Below are 21,242 nucleotides of genomic sequence, written 5' to 3'. Positions count from 1 at the left end.
TGTGTGAGATGGTGTTGACTTGTGGTTGGAAGCACTGTCGATTTTTCGAAGATTATGCTGACTCAGCCGTTACACAACAGCCAGCAAGTACATGTCCAACCAATTCATTAATCTTTTTAATGGGTTTTAAATATAATGGGCTTAAATAGTAATGGGCCTAGTAATCCCATTATGAAAGTAGTCGGAGAACAACAACTATCGATCGACGCCGGTCAAAGCTCAACGGAAGCGAGGGAAGCTCAGTTTCTCTTAGATCTTCTTCCCTCTGTAACGCTTCATCTCTCCTTCGTTAATCAAGTGAAACTTCCATACAAAGGAAAAAGTAAGATACTTTGAAGAAAAAAAAGTCTCGAGCTTTCGGATCAGGTTACCATACTCAACTGGATTTGATCATGTCTGTGTTGACACACCTGCTAATGTTCGTGGGTTTGGTGAGCCTTGAAGCTACGGCGTCGTTTTCCCCGGGATCGCGTTCGATTCTCCGAGACATCGGCAATGCCATCGCCGATGATCAGAAAGATAACGCCTTTGAATTGAACGCTACCAACTTTGATTCAGTCTTCCGAGACACCCCCGCCAAATACGCCGTTTTGGAGTTCTTCGCTCACTGGTGATCTTCTGTCTGAACAAAGTTTCCATTTTTATTTTTATTTTTAATTGGTTTCTACTGAATTAAAAATATTTGAGATTTATTCAGAAAGAACTAAACTTTAATATTCGAATGTATGAATTGTGAAAAGGCTTGGTTTGTGCCGTGACTGACATTGATCATTGTTCTGTCTGTGGCTAAATTGATGATGGATTCTTCAAGGTGTCCTGCATGTAGAAACTACAAGGTACAGACAATGCCCTCCCTCTCTTTTTGGTTATTCAATGTCTTTGTCTTATCAACTTGTGTTTGTATTCAAAATGCCGTTTTGGGAACTGTGTCAGCCGCATTATGAAAAAGTCGCAAGGCTCTTCAATGGACCAGACGCTGTACATCCTGGCCTCGTTTTAATGGCCCGTGTTGATTGCGCAGTAAAGGTACTTACTTGGGGATTGAATACTGAATCGTGGGCTGTGTAAATGCAATTTATTCTAATTGGTTTGGTTGTGATTTTCATGGCAGCGCAGATGAATGTGAAGCTCTGTGACAAGTTCTCCATTACTCATTATCCTGTGCTCTTTTGGGCCCCTCCCAGAAAGTTCGTTGGTGGCAGCTGGGGTCCTAAGCAAGATAAAAGTGAGATAATTCTAATGGATGATTGGCGCACTTCTGATCTTTTGCTGAGCTGGATTAATAAGCAGATAGGCAGGTAAACATGCATTGAAAGCTTTTTAATTTTTTACAGTGAAGTCATATCTACTGTGCTTTTAGTTCAGCAAATCTATTTCTCTCTATGTTATAGTTGGCTAATCTGTTTTCTTTTCAATGTTGTGCAGTTCTTATGGCTTGGATGATCAAAAATTTGGAAACGATCATCTCCTGCCTAATATGTCTGACCATGAACAGGTCTCTTAGAATTTGTTCTGCCCCCACTTTTGCTAATAATAGTATTCTAAGAAACTAAATAGAGCTGGTTTGTTGATTTATCAACAGATTTCTCAGGCTTTATATGACATTGAGGAGGCAACTGAAGAAGCTTTTGATATCATTTTGTCACATAAGGTAGACCAAGTCTTTTGGATTTTGTTGTATGCAAGTATAATCCCTTTCACCTTTGTTGAATGATGACCACAGGCAATCAAGTCATCTGAAACCAGCACTTCGTTTGTCAGGTTCCTGCAGCTTTTAGTGCCACATCATCCTTCAAGAAGGTAACAAAATATCCATCTTCTACGTTTTCTTGCTCACTCTTTTCTCTCATGCCTGATCAACTGTTACATCTTCCATAGATGTCGTAAAGGAAGTGCTGAAATACTCGTGAACTTTGATGATCTGTGTCCGTTAGGCGAATGCTCTTATGGCCATGATTCTGCAGTGAAAAACAATACCCTACGAAGCTTCCATATATGTGGAAAGGATCTTCCGCGTGGATATTACGTGAGTGAGCCTAACAACTTTTGCTTTTTTAATGTTTTCCCTTAAACGCAGAGATATCTAATTCTCCCGTTTTTATATTTGCATCGCCAGATGTTTTGCCGTGGCAGCAAGAACGAAACTAGAGGATTCAGGTAGTGTTTTTGCAAACAGGATCTTTAGATTCAAGCAAGAGTAATTGAACTCTTTTCAAAATTGTTTGTCTGCAGCTGCGGATTGTGGATCATGATGCATTCACTTTCCGTGAGGATCGAAGATGGAGAAAGCCAGTTTGCATTCACAGCCATTTGTGATTTCATCAACAACTTCTTCATGTGTGATGAATGCCGCCAGCATTTTCACGACATGTGCTTAAGGTAAAGAAGAGAGAGAGGTCCTCCCAGTGTTGGCTCATTTAACAGCTCAATGTGTTTTTTCTTTTTCATTTTGACAGCGTGAAAACTCCGTTTAAGAAGTCACGTGACATCGTCTTGTGGCTGTGGAGCGCTCACAACAAGGTCAACGAGAGGCTCAAGAAAGACGAGGCCTCTCTCGGAACAGGAGACCCCAAGTTCCCGAAGATGATATGGCCGCCGAAGCAGCTTTGCCCGTCGTGTTACCTTTCGAGCACCGACTGGGATCACGATGAAGTCTACAAGTTCTTGAAGAAGTACTACGGAGAGAAACTGGTGTCCTCTCACAAGAAAAACGGTGACGGTGGGAGCAGCAAGGAGGAGGTGGTTGTTGCAGCAGCTGCAGAGGAAATGGCGGTTCCCACCAACGCTCTAGTTGTGCCGGTGGGAGCTGCGTTGGCCATAGCGCTTGCGAGCTGCGCGTTTGGGGCGCTCGCATGCTACTGGAGGACGCAGCAGAAGAACCGGAAGTATTACCATAATCCGCACTATCTAAAGAGATATAACAGTAACTTTATGGTTATGAACACGTTCAGTAACAATGAAAGCGAGAGGGAAAAGGAGAGATAATAATTTAACAGAGGAAAGTAGCTCATATGTTTTTGACAATGGAGAGGAATTAGCTGGAACTGAAGCTGAGCTTTGCTTTTTGTTGCAACTTACAGACAACAGATACAAAGACATTTGAGGTTGAGATGCCAAAGTCCCCTGCCTCAGTTCTCTTTTTCTCTTCTCTTACAGATTGTATAGATTCTTCTCTTCGATTTTGGAATTATATACATTTAGACCCTTTTTTATATCTATATTATATAAAATTCTTTTTTTGGTGGCCATCATAGTCCAAACTCTAAACCAACATCTTCAAAATTGTTTTTCCTTCTAAACCAACTCTTTGTTGATGATATTAACATTAAGCTTACCTTCACAATGGAAGCATGTCCAGAAACCCATGTTCCACAACCCCTGGAAGCCTCAGAGTGGCACCACTCACATCTACAATGTGAGATCACTACAAAACACACTGTGTGAAGATCAAAATAATTTCTCCATTTTCATGTCCATGAGGAAGACTTCTCTGCCATCTTGTGGCCGGATTCATCAAAAGATGTACTTCAAGTTTTCAAGATCATATATGCATGCAAGACTATATATGTGTGACTTTAACATTGCTTTTTTTTATGGGAACGGGTTGGTCAGCCTTGTAAGAAAAACAATGACATGGTCGATGACTCAAACGCCAAAGTAAGGAGAGAAGCATCTAAGAATGGATAGAGGAATACATAAAATTTAACATAGTAAAATATGAAACAGAAATATTTTGTTGAAGTTGTTCGTTTGGAAACATATTCTAGAAGCTTATTTGAATTTAATGGATAATATAATATACAAAATCAATTGGTTACTCTCTTGAAACATTAGTCTCCGTATTGTCTATGATCTCTTATATATATCACTGTTTTGATCTTTCTCTTTTATATATCTACTACTCTGTTTCCCCAAACCATATCAAAAATAGGATTCTTGTTATCTTAGGAAACGATACAATAAACTATAAGAAAAAATCAACACATATATTAACGCACTACACACATCCTACGTGAATGGCACTCATAAGCCAAAGAAGGATGTCAAAGATGCGAAACGCAAAGAAAGCAGTGGAGACGGGAACGCTGACAAAGATGAGAAACAATGTTCCAAACGCCACGCTGGGACGAGAGTTCATGAGGAAAGTTTGGAGAATACAGAGAGCGTCACATATAGTAGCGTCGTAGCTGCAGTAGAAACGTTTCTCCCACTGCATCCAGTGGGAAGGAGGTTCGTAGTTTCGTTCAACCATCTTCATCTCATGGATCCGTTTCCTAAGAACCACCATGTTCTCGTCCACCACTCGTCCTCCTTGGTAGTAGTAGTCGCAACACACGGTGGTTTGTTTTCTCCTCTTAGTTATGGTGGCGATTCTGTGTGACGTCGTCAAAGGGTGGAACCTGAATGGCGACGATGAGATCAGTGTGCGTTCCATTTCTTTTTTTTTTTTGTTCTTGTTCTCAGGAGACAAGTTGACGGATTGGGTAACATTATTTATAAGGGAAGTTTTCGAATAATTTTGTTTTTGTTTTGATATAAAACGGACAAAGATTACTTTGGCTTTAAGAAATAAAAATGATTTTACGCGTTGCCTTATCGTAGTATTGATAGGACCACATTTCTCATGTTCCTGCCAGTTTCACTTATCGATTTCATCAGGTACACGTCTTTTACAAATCTGAGGACACGGTCGGACATTCAAGATTATAGTCACGTACACATCAAACACACATGAAGCTCCGAAGAAGAGAAAAGGATGATCGAAGTTAATTTGGAACTATATCGTTCTTCATTATTAATTGCATCAAGAACCAATAATTATATGACCATTGACCTCTAATTTGTTTATGTGATTTTTAACGTACGAAACGGTTGCCCCCTAATGATTAACATAATCATGGTCATATTTTATTGTAGCAGCAGCCAGCAGCCATTGAGTTAAGAAATAATAGAGAAGGGGATGAATCGTGCTTCTTGATGATCAATGTTCAAGAAATCACCATCCGGTTACCGTCAACTAATTATTGATTATTTTAGTGGTTTCATTTGATTATAATACTATTTTGATGAATAATTAGATATACAGAACAAGTAGACAAATTTGTAAATGCGTTGCCAAAAAAAAAAAAAAAAAAAAAAAAAAAAAAAAAAATTTGTAAATTTGTACTACCAGTGAGGTGATTGATTGGGGGTATAGCAAGTGTTTTAATTTTGGTTTGTATCTATGACGTAGGAATATCTTTCTTTTATTCATTGCTTATTTAATATTTACAACTACATTTTAGATTCATCTATATCAAAAAGTTATACGGACTAAATTCTACTTTCCTCATGTTTTCTGTTGTTTCTTTTGTTTGGTTCTTTGAAACCTTTGTACTCTCTTTGAGGCTTGCCTTGGTTTGAGTCATTTTGCTCAAACTTTGATTGAATGAATCCATCGTTAAAAAAAAAATTCCAATTTTTTTTTACATTTTAATCAATCAGTCATCCATGTTAAAACTTAATTTAACATTTTGAACAAAATTTAAATCGATCATAACTGATATAAAACGGTTTAAATTGATATTAAATAGTTTAAATCAATTCGGATTGTATAAATCATTTTTTTTTAAATTGTTTTAGTTAAGTGATGATTTGCCGATTTTTAGTTTGATGAGCGTATTGACTATTGAGTCAATGTCAATCAAACGATGGAAACGTAGTTTACAATGAACCCCAATGGGCTAGTTTACTCTAACTTCAAACTCAATTTAATGTAAGCCCAGCTTCAGCGAGTATCGTAAGCCCTAGCGCTGTCCTGCGATCGCATTATAAAATCTGCAAGTTTCACCGATGGAAACAGAGCCGTGTTTAGGTTCCAATCTTATCATAGAGGCATCGGTGTATGTTTTATTTTGTCGGAGTTGTCGGAACGATTAGACATAAGATTTCATTTTCTTCGTTGTTGTGATGTTTCTCTGCTGGAAAAAAATGAATCCGGGAATGAAGCGAAATAAACAATAAGGGGAGAGATTTGATCAATAGCTCTGAAATACTCGTAGGTTTTCTACGGGGTGCCCTTGCTTCTTCTTCCCTAAAACGATATAATGGCTTCATAGTACGGGTTCTTATGTGCTTTCTTTGTGTTGAGTTGTTTCTACTCTTCACTTTGAATCTCTTATCACAATCCCGCCTCCAATCGCCATTACATGCTTTTGTTCTTATAATCAATTAAATTGAGTTTTCTTTAAACTTATTATTTTTCAACCACCGTTTGGTTTGTTAATTTTAAATCTCGATAAAATTTCATATATCAGGCCAATGATTCGCCCACGAAAGTAAATACTTTGAGAACATAATGATCAATTGCACGTACAATGAAAAATTACTAAACAACTAGAATCAGACTCTTATTCAGTGTTACACAACTCAACTAGTACAAAAGATCTTTCACTCAATTTTCAGAATCAAATCTATTGGACTTGGACTCTAAAACGCTTGACGTTAACGTCTGACGTACATCTTCACCACCGAACAGACCTTTTCCCAGAACCCAAGATTCAATCATATCCCTCGAGTTAACATCTTTATCTGTCGGAACAAAATGCCCCGCTCCTGAAACCGCCACGTGTGACAAATTCCCCCACCTCTGTACGTAGCCCGCGACATCACCGTTACCATCCTTCCACACTTTCCTCTCCGCCGTCAAAAACATCCCCAACCCCGACCAGTTCATAGTCTTCATCCACTCCTCAGTTGAAACGACGCCGTCTCTTAGATCCAACATACCTTGGTACAACAACACGTTGGTCCTCTCCACCGCGTACTCCACCATGAACTTCACGCTCTTCATCACGTCTCCTCGTAAAGCCTCTTCCACTTCATCGCTGCATTCCTCAAAACGCATCGTTTCGCTAACTCCCAATACCCGTTTCGCCTCCCTCTGGTTCAGAAGGTCCACCACTAGGTCCGTCCTGTACGGTATCATTCGCGCGGTGTTGTAGAGCGTCGCGAGTCCCGTCATGTTGCCTATCAGCGTCAATAATTCGAGTCTAGCATCTGCTGCTTCGCGCCATTTCTGAGCCTTCACGAGAGATATTGATATCTCTTGAGCTTTCTCGAGCTCTTCTCTTTGTTTTGCGTTGACCAGACCCGAGTAATAGACGTTGACCGCATGGGTGCGGATTTGGGTTACCGGGTCGGTTAGCCCATTTCCTATGGCAAGGCCTTTTAGATTAACCTTCCCATTGGGCTTTTCTTTGAGGATATAGTAACCAATGGCTGGAACATACTTCCCGGCGTAGCTCTCTCCGGTTATGTAAACCGGTCGGTGTTCGAAACCTTGGTTCTGCTCGATGAACTCCACGAGAGCTGCGTACAGCTGCTCTGCCACCTGTCTCTGATTTTTTGGTATGTCTTGTTTTGAAGCGGCGATGCTGAATCCTACTCCGATGGGGTTATCCAAGAAAAGTAAGCCGAATAAGCGGTTCCAGGCGCCAGGGTTGGGTTCTAGCTCGGTGGCGCGTGAAACTACTCGCCAAGGGCCAAGTTCGTAGAAGTTGCCAATCATGGAAGAGCAGCCTGGCCCACCTTGGAGCCAAATGAGAAGTGGAGTGTCGGTGAGAGTTGTAGTTGGCTTTTGGGCTTCGTAGAAGGTATAGAACATGGAGGAGCCTGGGGCGGGTTTAACCGGGAGGTAACCGGATTTAGTGGGTAGAGCTTCATCGGGAAAGAGTGGAGGCGGTAGAGACTCGACGGAGACGGCGAGGAGGAGAGTGGAGAGCAATAGGAAGAGTGTAGGGACGTGCTTCATTATTTGCCACTAGCTCGTGGCTTTACATAAAGATAGCTTTGTATTATTTGACTGCAATACTTACTTTTGTCGTTTTATGTGTGTCTTGTAACGTGGCTACCAACATTTTTAGTATTATTTTATAGCAACACGTGGTTACTGACCTTTTTTTTTTTTCCATCTGAAATTTAATCTCTACTAATAAAAGGGACCTTTTGAGGCTCCATAGAGAGTCCACATCAGCGGTAAAAACTTCTCCCAAAAAATGACACGTGGCATAAAATATAGTTTTATATTTTAATATTACTAATTTTCAAAAATTATAAATAACATGTAAACATACAGCATAAAAAATAGAAAAACTACATTAAACATATATAAGATTACCATTTTTCACTTAAAAAAAAACGGATTATCTTCATAATGTAACATTACCGTTTTATAAAAAAAAAAACATTATATATAATTTCAAAAATAATAAATATATGTAAACATACAACATAAAAAATGGAAATACTACATTAAACATATGTAAGATTACCATTTTACATTTTTATTTTAAAAAAATAATATGTAAACATTAAACATATGTAAGATTACCATCTTTCACTAAAAAAGACGGCTTATCTGCATAATGTAACATTACTATTTTGTAAAAAAAACATTATATATAATTTCGAAAATAATAAATAATATGTAAACATACATCATAAAAAATGGAAATACTACATTAAACATATGTATGATTACCATTTTACATTTAAAAATAAAATAATATGTAAACATACAACATGAAAAAAATGGAAAAACTACATTAAACATATGTAAAATTACTATTTTTCACTAAAAAAAAACAGTTTATCTCCATAATGTAACATTACCATTTTATAAAAAAAAAACATAAATATAACTATTTGACTATTTGTCCAAGTTTTTCTATAAAACATTGCCGTTTTACATTAAAAATGAAAAAATACATTAAGATTTAAACATCTATCTTAAAATATAAAATATAGATATTAATAAAATATAAAGTATAAGAAAGAGAAATACATAATATATAGAAAAATAAATAATAAGTAAATATTATAAATATATAAATATACGAATTATATATACAATAATAAGTAAATGCACAATTTTAAAAAAATGGAAAGAGTACATTAAATATTAAACATCTATCTTAAAATGTAAAATATAGATATTAAGTAAATAGAAAGTATAAGAAAAAGAAATACACAACTTAAAAACAATGGAAAAAATTATATTAAGATTTAAACATCTATCTTAAAATATAAAATATAGATATCACGCAAATAGAAAATATAACAAAAGGAAATACACAATTTAAAAAAATAGAAAAAGTACATTAGTATTTAAACATCTATCTTAAAATGTAAATCTATCTTAAAATATAAAATTATTAGTAAATAGAAAGTATAAGAAATAGAAATATACAATATAAATAAAAATAAATAATAAGTAAATATATAATATAAGTAAATACCCAATTTAAAAAAATGGAAAATTACATTAAGATTTAAAAATATATCTTAAAATTTAAAATATAGATATTACGTAAATAGAAAGTATAACAAATAGAAATATACTTTTTTTAAAAATGGAAAACGTACATTAAGATTTTAACATCTATCTTTAAAAGTAAAATAAAGATATTAAGTAAATAAAAAGTACAAGAAATGGAAATACATATACAGGAAAATAAATAATAAGTAAATATTTAAATCTATAATATATGAATTATATATATAATAATAAGTAAATACACAATTTTTTTTAAAAAAATGGAAAAAGTTTATTAAGCATTAAACATCTATCTTAAAATGTAAAATATATAATATAAGTAAATACACAATTTACAAAAAAATGAAAAAGTACATTAAGATTTAAATATCTATTTTAAAATATAAAATATAGATATTACGTAAATAAAAAATATAAGAAATGGAAATAAACATTTAAAAAAAATAGAAAAATACATTAAGATTTAAACATCTATCTTAAATGTACATATATCTTAAAATGGTAGTAAATTATATAAAAATGAAAATACCACATTAAACAAAACAAAAATTAAAATGTACTCCCTCCGTTTCAAAATAGATGATGTTTTAGAGAGTTTTTGATGTTTCAAAATAGATGATGTTTTCATATTTCAAGGTATCTTTTAACTTTATCAAAAACTGTGTAACCAATTATATTTTGTAGTATGTTTTGTGATTGGTTGAATAATTTTTAATTTATATTTTAGTGATACTTTTTAGATAAAAAACAAGTTTTTTAATATTTGTGTCCCAACCTAAAATTTCATGTATTTTGAAACAGAGGGAGTCAAGAAAGTCCATATAAAACTCATTATTCCATCAATATCAACCTCACACTATCAAAGAAAACTTCAAAGCACTCGAGCAAAAAAATGGTTCTACCATCAACTATTGCCGTCCCAAAAACCCTTAATGACTTTGAAGGAGATTTTTTATAACAACGAACTTTTTGTTAGGTGGATTCATTGTTGGAAAACCCACAACTTCCAAAAGCCAAACTTATTCATGGGAATTGAATTGCTTTTCATAGACTCAAAGGTATTCTTACAAATTTAAATTAATCTAATCCATCATTTTATTGTTAATATTCATACTAACTATTTCATGATCAAACTATTACAGTTAATAACCATTCAAGCATTTATCCCGAAACACTTCATTCCACGCCGAATCAGGTATTGGTTCATGTTGGTTTAGTATTGTTTTTGGTTTATTAACAGGTTTAGGATGGTCCTATTGTAAATATAATTTAAGTTAGTTTAGCATATATTATGCTTAAAATAACTTAAATTAAATAATAGTAATATTATGCTTAAAATATAATTTTAGAGAGTTTTCAAATATAGTTTATATAACATTATAGGTGATGAATTTAATTATTAAATTCGTTTATTACTTAAAACTAAGTTATTTTAAAAACATAGTGAGTTATAAATATCAATGATGGATTGGTGAGTATAACATGAAGACAAAAATATAAATATTTGATTTTCAAGATAAGAAATTCAGCTTTTACTCAGTTACTCAATATATAATATCTTAAATTATTTTTTAAAAAAATATACATAATTTATATATATAGATTAATCTTTCAAACTTAAACTATTATATTATATATGAATAATGTTTTTAAATAAAAATAATTTCTGATTTAAAAAAGAAAATAAAAAACAACAAATGGTTATTTTCAAATAATGGATATAATTTACATTATACTATCATTTAACAAGTATTAGATACGTTTTGATATATCATTATTTTCTATTTCCAGAAAACAATAAATTGTTAAACATCAATATCATCTAGATTAAGTATACGAACAACACAAATTCAAATATCACAAAAATATTTACATAAACATTATAATACAATAATTTGATCAAAAAATACAATTAAAACAATATTTAAAATAATAGTTATATACTTAATATCTGAAAATCAAAGATATTTTTGCTAAAATTGTACTTACATGGCCAAGGAGATCGACCATCTTTTTACGGATCGATTGATTGTTGAGCATGTGGTCGATCCGAAAATACTCTACAGTTTAATTTAATATCTAAAACATTTATGTTAACACTCAAGAGATAGTTTTGCTAAATATGATAATTAGATAGCCAACAAAATTACAAAAAATATTTAAATAGTAAAAAATATGTTAATTTAACATGTTAAAATTTAAAAATAAATTTTAATTATGACATGCATCTTAACATTTATATAAATATATATCATAACCTAAATATAAATAATTTAACAACTTAAATTAGAAAAAAATAAAAATCCCGGGCGTAGCCCGGGTTAATCCCTAGTAGATAACATAAGAAGGATACACTGAAGCCGGCGGAACAGAAAGACCTCCCCAGAAGCTAAACCCAAAAGACAGGGATCTAAAACCCAAACACATGGGTGACACATGAACAGCTGAGACATAAATTGGGTATGCTTTTCACAGTAAAAAATTAGTGACGCAATATAAAGAGGCTTCGTTAGGCCCACAAAGAAGCTGGACAAATAAAAGGCTTTACTAATTGTGATTGTGCTACTTTTAAGAATGTGATCACAACGTGTTCGATATAATACCTGAGAGAATTTCCACAGGTTACTTGGATGTGAGTTGGATTTTTCGAGGGTTAGGATGATGATTTTGGATGTATGCAATGAGATTCTAAAGATCCAGAAGCTACGACGGGTCGTCTCTTACGCTGGGTTCTACAGCTTCACTGCCGCTCTTACATTCTTCTATACAAACAACACGTAATAAACTTTTTCAAAGCGTAACCTCGGATCTCAATTTTCTTCATTTGGTTTGTTCTTTCTTTTAAATTTTGATTGTTTTGTAGGACAAGAGCAGGATTCTCAAGGGGCGATCAGTTCTATGCATCGTACCCTGCCGGTACCGAACTTCTGACCGACACAGCTAAGGTGAGTCCTCGTTTATTGACAGAGACATTTGACTTGTGTCTTTTCGAGTTGATTTGTTCTTAGTGATGGAAATTGATTTGCAATTGGTTTGGTGTTAAAGCTGTACAAAGCGGCGCTTGGGAACTGCTATGAATCTGAGGATTGGGGTCCTGTTGAGTTCCGTATAATGGCTAAGCATTTTGAGCGCCAGGGAAAGTCTCCATACGTTTACCACTCTGTATGTTTCTTAAATCTCTCTATGGTCTTAACTTGACTTCTTGACTTAGTTTATATAGTGCGGATGATGTTGTGTTTTGACTTTCTTGTGTGCCATGTGTTAATAGAAATGGTTGTTTGAATACAAAACCAAGTAAGTGATGAGTTCGTTGTTTGTAAATGCAGCAATACATGGCTCACCTTCTTTCTCAAGGCCAGCTCGATGGAAGTGGCTAGAGGGAGGCGCGTTGATGGATTATAAAACATCTCCGTTTTTCTGCTGTGTACGTAATCTTGTTATTGCAAAGTCCAACTCTTTTTCCTCTTTGAGTTTCCCACCAAGAAAGATAAGAATATGTCTTGGTGTATTGAGCATGGCATATACGCGCACCAATGTAATAAACACACTGTAAGATCAGACCTTGATTTGTTGTACAAGGCAAAAGCAGGCATACATTTTGATTGACTAAGAGTATACAATCCCCGACTGATTTTATATTTTCTTGTAGTAATTAGTACAAATCTAAAGGTTGTTTCTACTTATAAAATTATATACACAAGGAAAAAAGTTCATGTGCCAGCATTGAACTCCTGCCAACCAACTCCAACTCCATGATTAACTCCCTTTACTAAGTATTCCCCTCCCTTAATGATATTTCATCTATATCATCTAATCTGTTTATTTGCAAATGTTTCTATACATGATTCTGTCTCGTTGCCATTGATGGATTTCATCTCAACCAGATAATGTCTATAAATCCACATATAATTAGGAGTGGATTGAGCAAAAGGAGATGATAGTCGGAACTCAGGATTGAAACATAAATATCTTGAATCAGTGGGCATGATGGGCTTGCTGAGTCCGTTTTTATTTCATTCCATTACCAGTCATTGCAGCAATGGAAAGAACTTGGCTAGCAAGAAATGATCTAGGCCCATAAACTAATTACAGGCCCAAGAAGGTGCAAATAAACCCTAAACCCTTGGCTCTTTTTCTCCCAACCTGCTATCTAGAACATTCGGTCTTCCGTCTGCTTAAAAGCCCTAGAATTCCTCAGACTCAGCCCCAGAGAGAAGAAATGATGAAGCGTCTGATCCCAACGTTCAACCGCATCCTTGTGCAGAGAGTCATTCAGCCTGCTAAAACCGAGAGTGGCATCCTCCTCCCTGAGAAAGCCTCCAAGGTAATAATACTAGCGTTTATTTTTTTTTACCGATCTGATCTTCTGATTTTATTTGGATTTCAAGAGATGTTATAAACTATGAGCTTCTCTTGATGATTTACAGCTGAACTCAGGCAGGGTGATAGCAGTGGGACCTGGATCAAGGGATAAGGACGGGAAATTGATTCCGGTCTCTGTCAAGGAAGGTGACACTGTTCTTCTTCCAGAGTACGGCGGCACTCAGGTCAAGCTCGGCGAGAAGGAGTAAGTAAAAACAGCTTTCTTCTTAAATTGACATTGCAGATTGCTTTATCAGATCATTTTTAAATGTGATAACTGTTAAAAGCATCACTATGTCTGGTAGCTCAGTTGTCAGGGTAATTAGATATGAAAATATAGAGAATTTTCCAGTAACATCGTGAAAAATTTGGAAATTATGTTACTCGTATTGAGTAATTGAATGCCTGGTTAGTGGAAAATCTCGTGATCAGGAGAATAGAATGGCAATTACAGCTGCATATGTGCGAATTGAACTCAAAATTGTTGTTTCTTTGGGGATGGATGCAGGTACCATCTCTTCCGGGATGAGGACGTCTTGGGGACGCTGCACGAAGATTGAGAAAGGCTAAGCTAAGCTACGAGGGGGCGGTCTTGTCGGCGTTTTATGTTATGGGAAGAGAACAAACAAGTTATTTATAAGAGTTTAGTTTTATCTTTGAATGTGGTTGGACGTGTCATTGAAATTTTACCTTAAATGGACTATCTTAATCCCTTCCGAGTCTGTCGTTCCAGTTTTTTTCAACATTGTCGTCAATCTTAAGATGAATTAAACCTGACTGTTGCATCTTGTGATTCCAATCCTTTTGTGTTTTCTTCCGTGATCTGAATCTGATGATGGCTTACTTGATTGGGCCTCTATAAGGCTTATGTAATTGCTTGATTGTTTCTATAGCTTTCTTGCCGAGTTTACAAACTGGTGCCATTTGTGTTTTTTTTTACCTTCGCAAATCGCTTTCAAAAAGCAAAAGAATAGACAAAGGGTTTTGGTTGGTCATTTTGCTGTGTTATTGCTACAGTACGGAAATTATCTTTTGTCATTTGATGCATTAAATATGGACGTCTTTGTCCTAAGTGTTTTATTTTTTTTGGTTATGCAATACAAATTACCATAAGCAGAAAACCGATGCATTGAATTAGAGTTTTCCATTGAAAAGGAAATGAAAAGAATTGTAGAAAAAAAAGGAAAAAGAAGAGAATCGTAGAACTCAAAAACACAGATCAAAGTGCATGTGATTAAATCGACCACGCTTCCACCGCCCGAGTGTACATAAATAAATATATAAAAATAGTTAAATACAAGTCGATCAACATCACAGTTTCTCCCCCGCCGGAATGAATCTGCGTTTGCCACCTGGCCGCCATCGTTACAATGCAAGGATGTAAATGAGTGATTACAGCGTGACAAAGGAGGAGGGAAAGCTATGATCTCCCAGGCGGAGAGAGATCCGTCGATTCAAATCCGGCTCCCGGGAAGCGGCCGCTCTTCCCCTTCTCCGCCGCCGTCGCCTAGTCTCCTCCGGTCTAAATCGACCTCACAGGCGAATCAAACCTTCGTTCAACGAATCTCTTGGATCGTCTTATCGGTTATCCTCCGGCGTCGTCGGAGAATTCTACTCTTCGCTCCTGTAATATACATCTCCTGTATGCTCTTTCACATGCGCACGGCGTCGTTTGACGCGGGTCCCACCATCCATCGCCGTCCCGCCCCCGGATCTGTCTACAGGAGCCCTCAGGTTTACGCTAAGCTCCGCGCCGTGATTGACGCCGATAATGCCACGGCTGATGCGGTGAGGTTTGCCTCTGTTTTTTTTTTTGATTAGCTGATGTCTTCTCTGTTGCCATATTATTGTTATATATATAAGGTACTTGTTGTTATTGATATGCTATATCCCTTCCTAACTTTAGATGCCATTGTATTCATTCTAGATATCAACGATTTGGAAACGTTCGTATAAAGGCGTGGAGTGGAAGCCATGCGTGAACAAGTCTAATGGAGGTATTACATTGCTTTCCTTGTTCTATGTTATAATAAGTTTCAGCATTGAGAAGCATTTCATGTTATGGAAGACCTATATCACTGATGAAGCTCTGCCCGAAGAACAGAACTATACTGTCCTAATGAAGTTTTCTTCTTCTTTTTTTTTTTTTTGCGCCTGCTGGGGACAATTGTAGTTTTGCCTGAATCAAATGGTTTTATATTCATTGAGGCAAATGGAGGGTTGAATCAGCAGCGGACTTCGGTAGGTTTGTCTATCTTTTCATGTTATCAGTCAATCTGATTTGTTTCACCCTAGCCTTCTTGCATGTGTCTAGCGACCTTGTCTAAGGTAAAGTTATTGACTTAACTATGTTTTGCTTAGATATGCAATGCGGTTGCTGTGGCAGGCTACCTTAATGCGACCCTTGTGATTCCCAACTTTCACTATCACAGCATATGGAAAGATCCGAGGTTTCTGATATCAGTTTTTCTTATCTTCTCTTGGTCTTCTAAATTCAACAAAGTTGTCCCTTTTTCAACTACTTTCTGACAGAGGGCTTTTCTTGCAGTAAATTTGGGGACATCTACGATGAAGAATACTTTATCAGTACCTTAGCAAATGATGTCCGGGTGGTCGATTCGGTTCCTGAGTACTTAATGGAGCGTTTTGACTATAACTTGACAAATGTCTATAACTTCAGAGTTAAAGCTTGGGCACCCACTAGCTATTACCGGGACTCAGTCCTGCCAAAGCTGCTTGAAGAAAAGTGAGTCACACTGTGTTCTTCACTTATTAATGTTGGTTACTACCATAAGTCGCCTTGTTTTTTTTTGTGTAATATAGCTTTGATTCTGGTTTAGGACACAGGTTCTTGAAGTATTTGTTGTCTTTTCATGGCACAGGGTTATAAGGATTTCCCCATTTGCAAATAGACTTTCGTTTGATGCTCCAAGAGCTATTCAGAAATTTAGATGTTTGGCGAATAATGTAGCTTTGCGATTTGCAAAACCAATACTCACCCAAGGAGAAACACTGGTGAAGAAAATGAAGAAGCTTAGTGCAAACAACACTGGGAAGTACGTTTCTGTGCATCTTCGTTTTGAAGAGGTTTGTTACCTGTAAAGGAGAAACGCTTCATTATATCAAGTCTGTATATACTGAAAACAGATCTGTGTCTGAGGTGAAAGACTTGATATATCATAAGAACATGTTTGCAGGATATGGTAGCCTTCTCTTGCTGTGTATTTGATGGTGGCAACCAAGAAAAACAAGACATGATTGCTGCGAGAGAACGGGGTTGGAAAGGGAAATTCACAAAACCGGGCCGCGTCATACGACCAGGAGCTAACAGGCTCAATGGCAAATGCCCTTTAACTCCTTTAGAGGTAAGCATAAACTATACGAGAATATCACTGTATTCTTTCATCCCTAGAAACTACTGTGGAATAATCCGTAGATACCCTTGTGAGGAATGATGTGAGTAGTAGAGTAGCTTGTTCCTATTGGTTTAGTTGTCTTCCTTGTAAACCTATCAGGTGGGTTTGATACTTAGAGGAATGGGCTTCAACAAAAGCACATATATATACCTGGCCTCTGGGCCGATATATGGTGGGAACAGAACTATGGCTCCACTACTCGAGATGTTCCCTAATCTTCAGACGAAGGAGATGCTTGCGTCTGAAGAAGAACTGGCTCCTTTTAAGGTAGGCTTCTGGTTTCCATGATCTTCCATTGTTTGCTCATCCACGTGATGATTCTTTTCAGACTTATTAAATTATGTGTCTGCGTTCAGAGTTTCTCCTCGAGAATGGCTGCACTAGATTACACAGTGTGTCTCCACAGTGAGGTGTTTGTGACGACACAAGGAGGGAACTTCCCTCATTTCCTCATGGGGCATCGGAGGTATTTGTTTGGAGGACATTCAAAGACGATTCGGCCAGACAAGCGAAAGTTAGCAGTACTCTTTGACAATCCCAAGTTGAGGTAATGATGCTTACCTCTTCAACCTATACACATGCCTTTTGGTTTTATAATATCTTGTTGATCCCTCAATGACTCTTTCTGATCTCACCTTGCAGCTGGAGAAGTTTTAAACATCAAATGTTAAACATGAGGTCTCATAGCGACTCCAAGGGGTTTGAGCTGAAACGATCAAGTGACTCCATTTACATATTCCCTTGCCCTGACTGTATGTGCCGCAGGAACAAAACTACAGCAACCACCTGATACATTGTTGGTAGAGATTCTGGAATCTAGTCCCATTGTTTAGTTGCATTGTATTGGTAATTCTTTCAATTCTTTGGACACATCCGCATAACAGAGCGATAGAGAGAGGAGGACTAGCCTGCAACTTCAGGGCCTTCTCAAGCATTGTCCACGGGTGTGGGATTTTTTGACACGTTGAAGTCGATGTATCTAGACTGAGGAACTGAGACTAGCTCCCACCAAGAACCACCCCGTGCGTTTTGTACATTTAGTGTCTAGTGTTGGGTTGCCCACAAATAAATGTAGGTTAGGGGAGAACAAAGCTTTTGTACATTGACCGGTTCCTTTTTGTTTTATCTATTATAGATTCTTCGAAGTAAGCTTTTGAATTGTGCTGGGGGATTATAATGAGATACTTAATGGGATTGAGCATTCTAGTTTGGATTCATTTCATGACGCTATGGGGATGAGAGAGTTCCAGGAAGTGGTGCAGTATTGTTCCATGATAGATATGACATATCAGGGACTTCGTTTTACTTGGTGCAATAAAAGGGATAATGGAGTCATTTGTAAAAAGCTGGATCGCACATTGATGAATGAGGTATGGTGGAGAAAATATCCTCAATCATATTGTGTTTTTGAAGCGGGAGGTTGTTCGGATCATCAAAGGTGTAGGATCATTATAAAGAGTGAAGTTATGAAGCCAAGGAAGCCTTTTAAATTTGTCAACGCATTGGTGGAGATGCCAGAGTTTCTTAAGGTGATTGAAGATTTTTGGGCTGAGACAGAGCCTCTGTTTAACTCGACTTCAGCTTTATTCAGGTTGTCGAAGAAGCTTAAGGCCTTGAAACCGAGTTTGAAGAGATTGAGTAAGGAGAAAGTGGGTGATATAGTAAAGAAGACAAGAGAAGCTTATAAGACGCTTTGTGATAATCAGACGAGGACGTTAGAAGATCCCTCTCAGAGCAATATTGAAGCTGAATCTGTCTCGTATAGGCGATGGATTTTTCTTTCCGCAATAGAGGAAAAAGTCATCAGCCAAAGAGCAAAGATTCACTGGCTGGATGTGGGTGATGGTAACAATAAAAGTTTCCATACTGCAGCTAAAGTAAGGGAAATCAGGAACTCCATAAGAGAAATCAAACGTTCGGATGGAACTATTGCAGCTACTCAAGAGGATATAAAACAGGAAGCAGTGGATCATTTTCAAAAGTTTCTAACTCATATTCCCTCGGAGTATAGTGGGACAAATATAGAAGATATGAAAGCTCTTCTCAGTTTTGAGTGTTCTGAGGATGATAGAAGAATGCTTATGAAGGAAGTCACAGCAGAGGAAGTGAAGAAGGTTTTATTTTCTATGGCTGCGGATAAATCTCCTGGTCCAGATGAGTTTACGAGTGAGTTCTTTAAGGCTTCGTGGTCAGTTATTGGAGGAGATTTTGTGGTCGCCATTCAGTCTTTCTTCGATAAGGGATTTCTGCCAAAGGGGATTAATTCAACCATTTTAACACTTATTCCCAAGAAGAATGATGCAATCCTCATGAAAGACTATCGTCCAATCTCATGCTGCAATGTGTTATATAAGGTCATCTCAAAGCTTCTAGCAAACAGGATGAAAAGCTTACTTCCTCTCTTCATATCTTTGAATCAATCTGCCTTCGTCAAAGACAGATTACTTATGGAGAACGTTCTGTTGGCATCGGAGCTTGTGAAAAGTTACCATAAAGAATCAGTGACAGAGAGATGTGCAGTCAAGATAGATGTTTCAAAAGCTTTTGACTCTGTGCAGTGGTCTTTCCTGCTAACCGTGTTGGAAGCTTTAAATTTTCCGGTGAAGTTCATTGTGTGGATTCGAAAGTGCATTGAGCTCGCTTCTTTCTCAGTTCAGGTTAATGGAGAACTGGCGGGTTATTTTAATAGTAAGAGAGGTTTGCGCCAGGGATGTTCGCTATCTCCTTATTTGTTTGTAATCTGTATGCAAGTGCTCTCAACTCTTCTGGATAAAGCCGCTATTGAGAAGAAAATTGGTTATCATCCTTACTGTAAAGAGTTGCGCCTAACTCACATTTGTTTCGCTGATGATGTATTGGTCTTTACGGATGGGAGGAAGAGGTCTATTGAAGGGGTGCTGGAAGTGTTCAAGAAGTTTGCTGAAATTTCGGGACTCAATATTAGTCTTGAGAAATCTACTCTGTTTCTAGCAGGGGTTAAAGCAGAAGACAGTGAAGCTATTTTAGAGCAATTTCCCTTTGAAGCAGGGTCTCTCCCAGTTCGCTATCTTGGTCTCCCTCTTCTAACAAAGAAGATGAATGTACACGATTATAGCCCTCTAATTGCTAGAATCAGAAGCCGGATCTCTTCTTGGACAGTGAGACACTTAACTTTTGCGGGAAGGTTACAACTTGTTGGATCAGTCATCTACAGTATTACCAGTTTTTGGATGTCGGCTTATAGGCTTCCAAACAAGTGTATCCAGGAAATTAACAGCATATGTTCAGCTTTTCTGTGGTCGGGTCCTACCCTGTCAACTAGAAAAGCAAAGATTGCTTGGGATGATGTCTGTAAGCCAAAAGATGAAGGAGGTTTAGGCCTAAAAAACCTTGCCACTGCGAACAGAGTTTCAAGTTTAAAGCTCATATGGAGGATTTTATCAACTCGTGATTCTCTTTGGGTACGATGGATTTGGAAGTATCTCATTCGCAAAGGCTCTTTCTGGAGTGTGAAGGTGACAAGCAGTCTAGGTTCATGGATGTGGAAGAAATTGCTACGTCTCAGACCTTTGGCAATGCAGCTATCTAAAGTGGAGGTAAACAATGGCTCAAACTCTTCTTTTTGGTTTGATAAATGGTCGCCTTTGGGTAGATTGATCGAGATGACTGGAGACAGAGGAAGCATGGACCTTGGTATCCCTATACATACTACAGTTGAGAGAGCTATTCAGATATATAGGGCAAGGAGGCATAGAGTTAACACTCTACGGTTGATTGATCGAGAAATATTGGATTTAAGGAGTAGAGGTCTATCTGGAGGAGATGACATCTATCTATGGAAGCAGGAGAATGGGGATTTTAAGGAGATGTTCAGATCTTCTCAAACTTGGAATTTAATTCGGGATCGGTCCCTAAAGGTTCCTTGGGCAAAGGGGATTTGGTTTTCAGAAGCTACTCCAAAGTTTGCTTTTATTACTTGGTTGGCAATTCATAACAGGCTGGCTACAGGGGACAGGATTCTTAAATGGAATCCACAAGCTGAGTCAATTTGTTGGCTGTGTAAAGCAACAACAGAAACGAGGGATCACATATTTTTTTATTGTAGTTACTCTAAGGAAGTATGGTATGGGGTAGTGAAGGATTTGGCTGGCTCGAGGAGTGTTCACCAA

At 37.0% G+C, this 21,242-nt stretch overlaps 6 protein-coding genes across 7 annotated transcripts; 4 read left to right on the top strand and 2 right to left on the bottom strand.

The window, feature by feature from the left end:
* Positions 1-127: 127 nt before the first annotated feature.
* LOC103872294 (sulfhydryl oxidase 1) lies at positions 128-3,248 on the top strand. The gene is made up of 11 exons (XM_009150641.3): positions 128-610; positions 812-836; positions 934-1,026; positions 1,117-1,298; positions 1,426-1,495; positions 1,583-1,651; positions 1,724-1,800; positions 1,879-2,026; positions 2,117-2,157; positions 2,233-2,379; positions 2,457-3,248. The coding sequence occupies exons 1-11, from the start codon at positions 393-395 to the stop codon at positions 2,983-2,985; spliced, it is 1,599 nt and encodes a 532-aa protein (XP_009148889.1). The 5' UTR covers positions 128-392; the 3' UTR covers positions 2,986-3,248.
* Positions 3,249-3,917: 669 nt separating this feature from the next.
* On the bottom strand, positions 3,918-5,104 carry LOC103872292. Its single transcript, XM_009150640.3, has one exon. It carries the CDS (start codon positions 4,433-4,435, stop codon positions 3,998-4,000), a length of 438 nt encoding a protein of 145 aa, XP_009148888.1. The 5' UTR covers positions 4,436-5,104; the 3' UTR covers positions 3,918-3,997.
* Positions 5,105-6,301: 1,197 nt separating this feature from the next.
* On the bottom strand, positions 6,302-7,923 carry LOC103872291 (serine carboxypeptidase-like 50). Its single transcript, XM_009150639.3, has one exon. The coding sequence runs from the start codon at positions 7,790-7,792 to the stop codon at positions 6,434-6,436; it is 1,359 nt and encodes a 452-aa protein (XP_009148887.1). The 5' UTR covers positions 7,793-7,923; the 3' UTR covers positions 6,302-6,433.
* Positions 7,924-11,652: 3,729 nt separating this feature from the next.
* On the top strand, positions 11,653-12,978 carry LOC103872290. 2 transcript variants are annotated; one of them, XM_018659754.2, is made up of 5 exons: positions 11,653-11,776; positions 11,938-12,093; positions 12,180-12,261; positions 12,362-12,478; positions 12,643-12,978. In XM_018659754.2, exons 2-5 carry the CDS (start codon positions 11,975-11,977, stop codon positions 12,691-12,693), a joined length of 369 nt encoding a protein of 122 aa, XP_018515270.1. In that variant the 5' UTR covers positions 11,653-11,776; positions 11,938-11,974; the 3' UTR covers positions 12,694-12,978. The 2 variants fall into 2 exon arrangements, with proteins under 2 accessions (XP_018515270.1, XP_009148885.1); XM_009150637.3 differs by lacking the exon at positions 11,653-11,776 and having other exon boundaries at positions 11,829-12,093.
* Positions 12,979-13,430: 452 nt separating this feature from the next.
* Positions 13,431-14,526, top strand: LOC103872289 (10 kDa chaperonin). The gene is made up of 3 exons (XM_009150636.3): positions 13,431-13,640; positions 13,744-13,883; positions 14,187-14,526. Exons 1-3 carry the CDS (start codon positions 13,536-13,538, stop codon positions 14,236-14,238), a joined length of 297 nt encoding a protein of 98 aa, XP_009148884.1. The 5' UTR covers positions 13,431-13,535; the 3' UTR covers positions 14,239-14,526.
* A 574-nt stretch (positions 14,527-15,100) lies between these two features.
* LOC103872287 (O-fucosyltransferase 4) lies at positions 15,101-18,243 on the top strand. Its single transcript, XM_033274017.1, has 11 exons — positions 15,101-15,466; positions 15,606-15,675; positions 15,852-15,919; positions 16,040-16,128; positions 16,227-16,424; positions 16,561-16,765; positions 16,876-17,043; positions 17,194-17,361; positions 17,451-17,641; positions 17,737-17,894; positions 17,979-18,243. The coding sequence occupies exons 1-10, from the start codon at positions 15,101-15,103 to the stop codon at positions 17,882-17,884; spliced, it is 1,671 nt and encodes a 556-aa protein (XP_033129908.1). The 3' UTR covers positions 17,885-17,894; positions 17,979-18,243.
* The last annotated feature ends 2,999 nt before the right edge of the window (positions 18,244-21,242 follow it).

The sequence above is a fragment of the Brassica rapa genome, chromosome A06, assembly GCF_000309985.2.
Source record: "Brassica rapa cultivar Chiifu-401-42 chromosome A06, CAAS_Brap_v3.01, whole genome shotgun sequence".
Taxonomy (NCBI): Eukaryota; Viridiplantae; Streptophyta; class Magnoliopsida; order Brassicales; family Brassicaceae; genus Brassica; species Brassica rapa.
Note: the sequence above shows the minus strand (reverse complement) of the source record. Positions and strands in the feature narration are given on the sequence as shown.